Below are 11,245 nucleotides of genomic sequence, written 5' to 3' on the forward strand. Positions count from 1 at the left end.
AACCTGGAATATTCCTTTAACCAATACATATGAAACTTAAAATTAACTTAAAATACTTTAAATGTTTAAATTACAATATCAAGAAGTGGAGCATTGTGTGTCTGCCAAGTAGGAAGCTCTCTCTCTCTCTCTCTCTCTCTCTCTCATAATAGCTCATCTGTTAATATAAACTCTCATAACTGTTATTATATTCTTTATCATAGAAGTTCATCATATCAAGTTAGATCTAGTCTAGATAACACATTTATTTCAAGTTTTTAAGAATTTGTGCTTAACATGTCTGAGAAAATGTGATGATTCAGTAGAAATATAGAATTAAAATGTTAAAATTAATATTACAAATGAAAAAATTAAAATGTTATAATTAATATAATTCATCCACAGGAATCAGGAAGGTTAAGGATGGCTCGTTTGAGGGGATTTTCCCTCTTCCATGTGTTCACTGGAGTGCTGCTAGCAACACTGTTATTACCTGGTAAAATTTTGAAGTAACTTTTTCATGATGATTCAACCTGCTCTACAGTTTCCCTGACAGTTTTTGTATTTACATAATTATGTTTTGAAACTCTTACTCATTCTTTATTATAATTTTTTTCTTCTTCACATTTTAGAATAATAGTGAAGTCCTCAACACTATGGAATAACATAAATGGAACTATGGGAATTATGTTGTGACTAAACAAAATCCAAAATAAATCAAAACTGTGTTATATTTTAGCATCTTCAAAGTAGTCACCCTTTGTCTAGAATTTGCAGACATGTACTCTTGACGTTTTCTCAACCAACTTCTTGAGGTATCACCCTGGGATGCTTTTTAAACAGTATTTAAGGAATTCCCATCTATGTTGGGCACTTATTGGCTGCTTTTCTTTATTATTTGGTCCAAGTCATCAATTTCAAAAAACATTTTTTTTTTTTTAATTAAATTTGAGTTTTATAATGAAATAAATTAATATGTTGGCACAATTATATTTTTGTCTACAAAACTAATTTCAAACATTTAAGCATACACCTTCAGATCAAAAGATTTTTAAGATCATGAGAAACATTTCAGTCGTGTTTCAAAACTTTTGACCGGTAGTGTGTATAATTCTGACAGATCTGTAATTTTATCATTGAACTGCTAAAGAGTAATATAATATATTCATAACTCTTTAGCAGTTCTATGATAAAATTCCAGATCTGTCAGAAGCCCCTTTGTATCATCTGACTGTTTCTGGTTTCTGGGCGCCAGGCCTTTGCTTTTACTTTGTAACTGGTAAAATAATTAATGGCTGTCAGCAAAACTCAAATACCCCAGTTTCCAAATGTGCCAGCACTTTTACAATCTCATAAAAATAAATATGCTGATAAAGAGCAACATTTCCTTTACCTCCCTCACAATGGTCAACACACTAAGATCTTCTGTTCAGTATCCTCACATTAAATACGACATATCCAAAACCCACTTTTTAGCAGAGACAAACATCACCTTCAGAAACGTATGGTGGAAAATTGCTGGTTCATCCATTTTCCCTGCAATGCTAGGATAATAAGGTTCACCTGTAGGTATGCTTTTCCTTAGTAGATTTTATTGGTTTTGCTTTTAGCGGGACCTAGTTATTGCAGCCCCCTGCTGCCATGCATCAAAGTGCTGATGTGCACTGTTTGAAGATTAATTTCCTACAATACCCTTTATATTACCACCTTCCCTTCCCACCCAAACTTGTAAAACTGCATCCTGCTACCCTCAGCCCATTGGGTCATAACTGTCTGTAAGCATTTTGTGCTCTGTCTTTGACAAATGCAACATCTGGTTGAGACCTGGACCCCCTAATTTCCTCCACCTCTACCCTTTTTTGTATAACAGGGTTTCTGCTGGCTGGCCCTGTAGCCCAGCGTTTAAAAGGAGATGGTAAGTATGGCTTATGCTCCTGTTCCATCAGTGTCTTTCTAAAGTCTCAATCCAGGAATCCAAACAAGCTCCAAACAGCAACATAATAATTTGCGTGTTTTACAACTTTTCAAGCACATTGTTATAGCTATAATCTGTGTGAATATAAGGTTTGCACAGTAAAGTAACAATTTTTCATAGATGGAAGCAATGACGAGGCAGGCCCGACGAGACTAATTCGCAACAGGAGAAACATCAGTTGGTACAAGCAGCACTCTGACTTCTGGGGTTGGTACAAATACTTCACAGATACTGGGAATCAAGAAGGAGTGAGTACAGCAATTATGACCCAAACAGCAAATACAATGCCCCCGCAGGTCCTATAACAAGTGACCATAGCTTAACCCTCTGTCGTTGAGACATTTCAGATGTTACATTACTGTGTTTATGTTTGGGATTCCAGAGACTCCAATGATATATATGTAAAAATTGTTGGACTTTCAAAATCAGCTTCTTATTTTTCCTTCAAATTTGTAATATGTTCCTCTGATCTAATTGAAACACAGTTGGCAGATATTATTAAATCTTTAAACCTCAGTTGTATCACTAAGTGAGCACACACTTTTCAGAAATGTGACTGGCATTCATTCTCATAACGTTGTTATTTCTTAGCTCTAGAGTCTCATCTATATGGGGACAATCTGAAACCAGCAAAACTCACAGAAAATTGAATAAAAGAAATCAATAACTAAAAGCCAGTTTACTTATACAGTGTGTACACATGTGAAAATTAATTGCATTTATTTATGTTTTATAACTAGAGTTCCAGAGACCCCAAACAGAAGTAATGTTACATTTTTCATGAAGGACGTTTGAAATATGTTATTAATTTGTAATTTTGTTTAAAATCAGCTCAAACAGGACAAGTTTATTAACTTTTTTTTTTTTAGTTAATAAAATGCCATCAGGGTCTTTGAGACCCCAAACTGTAATTTGAGGCTTAATCTTATAAGGATGAGGTGTATGCCTCGATTAAAGGAATAGTTCACCGAAAAATGAAAATTCTCTCATGGTTTACTTGGCCTCATGCCATCAAAAACTTGTATGACTTTCTTCTGAGAAACACAAAAGAAGATCTTTTAAAAGAATGAATGATTTGTTTTTGTCCATGCAATGGAAGTCAGTGGGGTCCAAACCTTTCAAAATCCAAAAAGGACAAAAGCAGCATAAGAATAATACATATAACTCGATTGGTTTAATCCATATCTTTTGAATCGATATGATAGCTTTGGGTGAAAAACAAAGCAAAATTCAGTCCATATGTACCAAAAATCTTCACTTCCACCCAGCTCTCCACTGCATGCTCATTAGAGAAGCTCATTTACACAACTCACACTTGACACTGAGAACTTACGGTTGTATCACGCACACGTCAGTTCTTGCAAAAACTTGCAAATGTGCATGTGTCAAGCGCGAGAATGCGTGAATGCGTTTCTCACATGAACATGCATTGGAGAGCTGGGCGGAAGGGAAGCATTTTGGTCAATAAGGATTGAATTTTTGCTTTATCACCCAAAGCTATCATATCGTTTCAGAAGCTATGGATTAAACCACTTGAGTCAAATGGATTATACTTATGCTGCCTTTATGTCCTTTTTGGAGATTGAAACTAAGTTTTGGAACCCATTGACTTACATTATTTGGACAAAAACAAACCATTCATCCTTCAGAAAAGATGGCATGAGGGTGAGTAAATTCAATCTGAATTTTTTTTTAATTTTTAAATTTTTTTTTGGGTGAACTGTTCCTTTTAAGGGTACTTGTGTTTTGTGGTGCTTGCATAATCAAAATACAGAATCAAGATCATTCATTGTTCTCTCAGGTTGCACAGTTGGATCGCGTCTATCTGGCATACTTGCAGAACAAGAATCGGGCAGAGGCACGGCGCTCCTACAAAGTGAACCTGCAACATCTCGGCGACATCTACAAATCTTGCGCTGAGTCTGATGACCCAAACTGTGTGGCCTCCTATACCGGCAGGCCCAAACCCAAAGCTGAGCCACCAGTGCCTGCTCCAGTTAAGTCTTGTGACCCTTACAGAGATCCACACTGCTTATATTCAATGGGATATTCGTATTATCCATACCTGGCCCCGGCCCCAGCGCCTGTCAAAGCTGCAGCTCCTGCCCCTGCCCCTGCTCCAGTGAAAGCCCCAGCCTACCTCCACACCCCTGTGGTGAAGGATCCACGTTCTGGCAACTACTATTATTCCCAATTGGTGCAGCCCTTCCTGTCAGCTCAGCAAAGGGCCGAGCTGTTGCGCATCTGTGATGCTGAGGACGTTGAGTGTCTGCAGTACCACCTGCGTGCTGCTTACGGATACAAGCCTGCTGCTGCCCTGGGCCCATCCTATGCCCATCTTGGCTGTGACCCTAAGATTGAACCTCACTGTGTCCCCCACCTGGTCCAAAAGGCACCATCTGGTCTGTACCAGAGTTATCCACATTGTGACCCCCGTGTTGACCCATACTGTGCTCATGCTGCTGCTCTGGCCTCTGCCCAGAACCTGGAAGCCCCATCTTCTCCACCCACCTCGGACAGACCTTGCAACCCTCTCTACGATGACAACTGCAACCCTCTGACAGCCACAAGGTTTGCCAGCTGGGCCCCTCAAAATGCAAAGGATGAGCCCACCTCAGAAGCCGGCGCCATGCGTGCACCACCCAGCTCTCGTCACGAACCTTACACCATGTTCCGTGATGCTTCTGCTGGTGCTGATATGCGTAGACGCCTGCCCACCCAACTCAAGCCCCCAAGGCACCAACCGGAGGAACCCCAACATCCTCTGGGACCCAGAGGCAAGACCAAAGAGGGGTATGACTGCTTCATTGGCTATGATGAAGAGTGTTACCCATTGGGTTCCCAAAATGAGCCCCGCTCTGGTACGCACAGAAAGCCATCCTACCCTACCGAAGCCTATGAGCCCCACTTAAATGCCGACGGAACCAGAAATGGGGTGATTGAGCCTGACCCTCACTGCGACCCAGAGTATGACAGAAATTGCCGTTTACGCCGCTATGAGCCTGAGGCGGCCGAATTTGCCAGTCCTTCACCTCAAGAGGAGCATCAGCCAACCCAGGAGCACCGTGATGAGCAAGCCCGCCATGAGGAGGTCCCCCAACATCGAGAGGAATCCTACTCTGAGACCCCAGGCTACGACCAGCAGCAATACGACCCCTACATGAGTGGGCAGGAGGATCCATATGCTGGATATGGCCCCCAGGAGCTAGGAGCAGCTAGTTTTCAGGATGTCCTGAGAGGGTACGGTGACCGGTATCCTGGCCAGGATGACCACCGTGCCTACACAGGAGACTACAGAAAGAAATAAGTAACCCATGACAACAATGTAGAATGCCTAGAACTGTAGAACAGGACACAGTGTGGGTTGTAGATAAATATTGAAATGCACGCTAATAGAAAAGATGCACACGCCAACTGCCATAACATGTAAAGACACAGTTTGGTTTGCTCACATGTAATTTCATGTTTTCTGTATTTCTTAGCTCTAGAGTCTCATAGCACTTGCATAGGAAATTATTTCTTTGGTTCTTGTGACATTTTGCTGATTCCATTGGCCCATGTAACTTGACTGTGTGTGGCAGTGCCTTTAGGAGATTGACTTTCAGACAGGGAGAGAGCTTAATACTTTTCCAATGCCCTTTCGATGGAGGAGTATGTGAAATAGCTCTTCATATCTTTGTGAAAAAACCAAATATAGTGTTTAAGAGGTGAATTGTCTACTTGAATGTAGTGTAATCATGACCACCTCTCCCATCTTTGGCATTTTTCCTCTTTAGATTTACCTAGCGATCTCCCTACAAATGAATATTTGATGAACTTCTGGACCTTTGCTTTTTGTAAAAAAAAATTTTTTTTAATTGCTTAGTGTTACTTTGTAATTTGTTTGCAAATTATTTGTCTTTTTTTTTTCTTTAAATGTTTCAAATAAAAGCTTTAATGATCTTGAGCTGTTTTTGGATATTTGTTATAAGTAACAAACTGGCTATTTCAACAAACTAATTATTTCTACATTTAATACAACTCCGTTATTTCAACATTATGTTTGCACTATAGCAGACAGTTTATGAACAGGTTATCATTAACAGAGCAATCCAAACCTACAATCTAATTAATTATGCCACTTTTTCAACTTTATTCACAATGTCAGTGAAAACATGATGACATTTTCTGCACCAAATTAGCATATAAACACAATCTTAACTGTGTCTGTGTCAGTGTGACAATCAATTTGCATGATTTCTTAAAATCACTAAACTGACTTTTCTTCTGTGGAACACAAACAGAGATGTTAGGCAAAATATTAGCCTTATTCACCATTGACTTTCATTTGATTTCCTCCCCCCCATACAATACAGTTAAAAGTTGACTAAGACAACATTCTGCCTAACATCTCTTTTTGTGTTTTTATGGAAAAAAGAAAGTCATATGGTTGGGTAAATGATGACAGAATTTTTATTTTTTAGGTGAACTACCCCTTTAAAACCCTAAAAATGGTGTGTTTTCCAACTTCTAGCATAGTCCTAGAAAGTGGTGACACATATACTGTACCTCCACTAGACTAAGAATACTTTTAATACATTTTAATAAATACAAACATTCAATAGGATGATATAATAACATAACATAATTATCAGGTCATTGCTGAGAGTGTTGGTATATAGACTGACCTTGACCATTGATTATAAATATCTCAGAGGATGAAGCATGCTAAACTGCACACCAACTGCTGTACTGGGAGGAAGCCAGTTGGCTTAGGTGTAAGATGTCTTGACTGCCAACTGAACCCAAGGACTCCCTGTGATAACATCTGATCTTTGAATCTGAAATTAAAGTGTAATTAATGGATAGAGAAGATGTAAACAGAGACAACATAAGCTTAACTTCAACTTTCAAAAAGATGGTGTGTCCCTTTGATAATAACAGATTAGACCTGCATGAATTTCCAAAACACAACATATGCTGGCGATCAGCAGTGCTGATCTTTTCAGCATTGGTTTAATTTAAACGCTGTTTCATTAAGTGATGACTGCACAAAAAACCTAAACACACTGTAAATAACCTTTGCTTGCTGTATTAAACCTTTAAGGATATGGATACAGATATAAATTGACAAGAGCAAGAGGTATGTTTCAGCGTCTGCGGTTATCAAATGGGCTGCTTAGGATTTTAGGAGTCAAAAGGAAGCCAGTGAAAGTGGAGTCGTTGTTGTTATCAGCGTAAATCTCTGCATCAAATATGTCTGCACCCTCATCATACAGCTGTAACCAAACCTCATCTCCAGCTGCTAAATTTAAAATCGCCCCTCCTGAGGCCTGATCCAGATTTCCATTGTGGAACTGGTCAAGTGTGAAAGTCACAGTCCGGCCATTTTGGAACATGGCTACCTTGGTCTCCTTCCCATTGATGGTAAGGTGATACGTGAAGTAGTAGATCCCAGGAATAGAGCAGCGAAACTTTCCAGATATTACATCATAGTTGTGCTGCTCATTGTAAAAGGTCTTGGTAAAGCGGATGGGACCTCCTCTGGTGGAGCTGATTTGCCCTGTGAGTCCCATGCTAAAAGCTGAGTGGTAGGGGAAGGAACTCTCTCCACGCTCTCCTTTCAGACCTGGGTTTCCAGGAAAACCTCTTTTCCCTGCAGATCCCTCAGCTCCTAGCTCACCAGGCTCTCCATTCGGCCCTTTGGTGCCTTCACAATGAAAAGGTCAGATTAAGATTCTTTTTTAAGTAAAAACTGAAAAACTGAGAAGCATCCACTCTTGTGTTGCTCCTGAAATGCGTACTGTATGATAACAAATAAATAAAATTCAATTTTTTTTTTTTTTTTTACGTATTTTTGTTGTTTAAAGACATTCATGCATTAAGTGTTACTTTAGTGTCCAAATATTTTTTGGGCCACTGCATTTGTGCAATATAACGTTAAATGTCTGCAAATGAATTACCTGGGTCTCCAATATCTCCCTTCTTGCCCTCACGTCCATCCCGTCCATCCCGCCCAGGGATGCCATCAAACCCAGGGGTGCCAGAAACACCCCTCATCCAGCGGGCACAGGGCTCCCTGCTGTCTGGCTCAGTTAGCTCCATGTCCTCCTTCTCAGAGATGCCCAGTCTGGCTGCCATTATTACCACATAAAGCACAGCTATCCATTTAGATATTACTGCAAGAGCCATGTGATCTGTTCAAAAAGCGCACATTTCTTTTAACAATGTCATTAAAAGTACAAGGAATCACATTAAATAAGATTCTGGTCAACAACTGCTTCTCTTAAAGAGTTGTCACCCTAAAATGAAAATGCTTTACTCACCCCCATGTCATCCCATATGTGTATGACTTTCTTCTGCTGAACACAAATAAAGATTTTTAGTATAATATCTCAGCTCTGTAGGTCCATACAATGCCAGTAAATGGTGACCAGAACTCCAAAAGCTCCAAAAAGGAGATAACATCATTATAAAGTTAATCCATAAGACTCCAGTGGTTAAATGAATGTCTTCTGAAGCATTCCATTTGGTTTTGTGTAAGAACAGACCAAAATATAACTCCTTTTTCACTCTATATCTTGACAGCAGTCTCCTTGGCGAACATAATTTAAAGCTCGATTACACTTCCTATAGCGTCTTCTAGCGCTCTGCGCATGCATCAAGCAATAGGAAGTATAATCGAGCTTGAATCGTTTGAGACTATAAATGATCATGCCTAGAGACTCCAGTGACAAGATGTACAGTGAAAAAGGAGTTCCATCACCCAAAACCAACTGTATCACTTCAGAAGACATGGATTAAACCACTGGAGTCTTATAGGATTACCTTTATGCTGACTTTATGACTTTTGGAGTTCTGGTCGCTATTCACTTGCATTGTATGGATATTAGAAATATTCTTCTAAAAATCTTTGTTTGTATTCATAAAAAAAAAGAGAAAGTCATACACATCTGGGATGGCATGAGGGTGAGCAAAGGATAGGAGAATTGTAATTTTTTTGTGAACTATCCCTTTAAATTATTTTAGAAAATGTAAAGATGGACAAATTATTCCACATTAAAAAATTCTATGGGGAGTATTAAGAGTAGAAAACTATTTTTTGGCCTACCTGTTTATCCAAAGCGTGTCATTACAATCCTTTGTGTAGAGTGATAGCTTGAGCTGTTGTCCTGTTGTGTTTTTGGAAGCTTGTGTGTCTGTTTCTTCTAACCACCCCTAAAAATATCTTACTGGACATGCAAAGCAGCTGTTGGGATTAAACAACCTAATGGTCACAGTCACACTCTCACATTGAGCAGATAAGATAGTGTATGAGTTAGAACAATAATTGTCTGGGCAATGTATTAGCCATTAAGTTGATTCATTCCATTTGCCTGAATTCATATTTGGTGTGAATCTAAGGGCCATTGTATGGTTCTGATATGAGAACTGAATACGATAGTATTTCTGAGCATTAGGGGTATTTTTCAGGAGGGCAGAGGAGCAGATTGCTGTCCAGTGAAAGTGTGTAAGAACTATACTTAAAAAAATAAAATAAAAAAAAAAGACCTGATTTATGTTGGATTTTTCCTTGCTGTGTCTCTGTGTGTTCACAATACGCCAGCCACCAGATAACCTCTGAAATCTAATCATTGGGCGCCGCCTTGTGGCAGATATAATGTGTTATTTCAAGTGCTTTTAACAGAGAACGGCCACCTGAGACTACAACAGAGATCTTTTGTTTGGAAGATAGAAGAAAAAAAGAAAAGAAAAAAAACTATTAGCCAGATGCACTTGTTACCTTTAACTGTGTAGTGAGTCCCTGGCTTAAACAAAATGTTTAGATGGTTTTCATCTTTTAATGTGGTGACAAAACATAGCAAACAATACCCACATTATTCATTAAACAGTTCTCCATAATAAATTGACCAGAAGCTCCATTTATCATATCTCTAAAATGCAATTTTTCTTTTTTAATGTTCTATCAAGAAAGTCTGGTTTAAACTTTACTGAATTATAGACATCTAAACCTACCTACCTCACCCTTTGATGCTGTAAGCAAAATAGCATTCCTTGACTAATTGAACATGGTCATTTTATTAATTTAATACACAATGCAGGGGTCCTGGGTAGCTCAGTGTGTATTGACGCTGACTACCACCCCTGGAGTCGTGAGTTCGAATCCAGGATGTGCTGAGTGACTCCAGCCAGGTCTCCTAAGCAACCAAATTAGCCCGGTTGCTAGGGAGGGTAGAGTCACATGGGGTAACCTCCTCGTGGTCACGTTTAGTGGTTCTCGCTCTCAATGGGGTGCGTGGTAAGTTGTGCGTGGATTGCGGAGAATAGCATGAGCCTCCACATGCTATGAGTCTCCGCGGTGTCATGTACAATGAGCTACATAATAAGATGCACGGATTGACTCTCTCAGAAGTGGAGGCAACTGAGACTTGTCCTCCACCACCCAGACTGAGCTGAGTAATCGCGGCACCACGAGGACCTACTAAGTAGTGGGAATTGGGCATTCCAAATTGGGGAGAAAAGGGAAAAAAATAAATAAATAATAATAATTTAAAAAAAATAATACACAATGCAGAGTAAAGATTACTTAATAATCATGAAACGATCCTCCTGGTCTTTTATATGGATTCTTTTAAATGGATATGAAAGTTAATTAGATGCTAAAACATGAAACCCTTAGATATGAAAGGAGTTTGGAAACCATCTTCTAATCTCTGTTTTGCTATAAAAGGTCAGTGTATCTCACATAGCTCCCTATGCAGCGCCTGACACTTCACTTGACTAATTTTATTGCTTGTACTGATTATAAAATGCCAACATATTTTGGTTAAATAATGTTATACTCAAATGTCACGACTATGAATAATTGCCCTCCTATTTAGCTTCTGAATTACAGTAGCAACATCAATCTTCTGGTACTGCATATATTTGTTTAAGCAGATATCTGGTCTGCACACAATAAACACATTAGGTGTACGGCTGGTAACTGATCCCATTAATTGAAATGTTATCAGTAATTGCTCAATCTGGGTTAGTTACTCAGGTACAAAAGGCTTATAATGAGATGTCCTTTAAAGCTGTTTTTTTCCTTCTTTTTTTTTTCTTTTTTTTTGTAGTCAGTGCTTTCTAGTGCTGAATATATTGTACAAAAGAATGAGCACAGCAATTGTATAATTCAGAGAATCATATAAGAAATGTGATGATCTTACATTAACCAATTCTCAACACAATGACCTTTGTTTCTTTTGCTAAGCATTTCTTTTGTAAAATCCTTTATAAATATTATCAATGTAGATTTACAAAAGCATTTTG

The 11,245-nt window shown here is 38.9% G+C and overlaps 2 protein-coding genes across 2 annotated transcripts; one reads left to right on the forward strand and one right to left on the reverse strand.

Moving 5' to 3' along the window:
* Positions 1–402: 402 nt before the first annotated feature.
* LOC127431622 (uncharacterized) lies at positions 403–5,261 on the forward strand. The gene is made up of 4 exons (XM_051682149.1): positions 403–475; positions 1,850–1,894; positions 2,075–2,202; positions 3,756–5,261. The coding sequence occupies exons 1-4, from the start codon at positions 403–405 to the stop codon at positions 5,259–5,261; spliced, it is 1,752 nt and encodes a 583-aa protein (XP_051538109.1).
* Positions 5,262–6,076: 815 nt separating this feature from the next.
* Positions 6,077–9,127, reverse strand: LOC127431630 (adiponectin-like). The gene is made up of 3 exons (XM_051682156.1): positions 9,045–9,127; positions 7,897–8,130; positions 6,077–7,643 (listed from the first exon to the last, which is right to left on the reverse strand). The coding sequence occupies exons 2-3, from the start codon at positions 8,123–8,125 to the stop codon at positions 7,084–7,086; spliced, it is 789 nt and encodes a 262-aa protein (XP_051538116.1). The 5' UTR covers positions 8,126–8,130; positions 9,045–9,127; the 3' UTR covers positions 6,077–7,083.
* Positions 9,128–11,245: the final 2,118 nt, after the last annotated feature.

Source organism: Myxocyprinus asiaticus, chromosome 41 (genome assembly GCF_019703515.2).
Source record: "Myxocyprinus asiaticus isolate MX2 ecotype Aquarium Trade chromosome 41, UBuf_Myxa_2, whole genome shotgun sequence".
In the NCBI taxonomy this organism is placed as follows: Eukaryota; Metazoa; Chordata; class Actinopteri; order Cypriniformes; family Catostomidae; genus Myxocyprinus; species Myxocyprinus asiaticus.

Bases quoted from the DNA above. Each gene is read 5' to 3' on its own strand.
- LOC127431622 (XM_051682149.1), top strand. From the start codon at position 403: ATGGCTCGTTTGAGGGGATTTTCCCTCTTCCATGTGTTCACTGGAGTG. The intron at 476-1,849 runs GTAAAATTTTGA...TTTGTATAACAG, and splicing joins AGCAACACTGTTATTACCTG to GGTTTCTGCTGGCTGGCCCT. The intron at 1,895-2,074 runs GTAAGTATGGCT...AATTTTTCATAG, and splicing joins CCAGCGTTTAAAAGGAGATG to ATGGAAGCAATGACGAGGCA.
- LOC127431630 (XM_051682156.1), bottom strand. From the start codon at position 8,125: ATGGCTCTTGCAGTAATATCTAAATGGATAGCTGTGCTTTATGTGGTA. The intron at 7,644-7,896 runs GTAATTCATTTG...TTCATTGTGAAG, and splicing joins GGGAGATATTGGAGACCCAG to GCACCAAAGGGCCGAATGGA.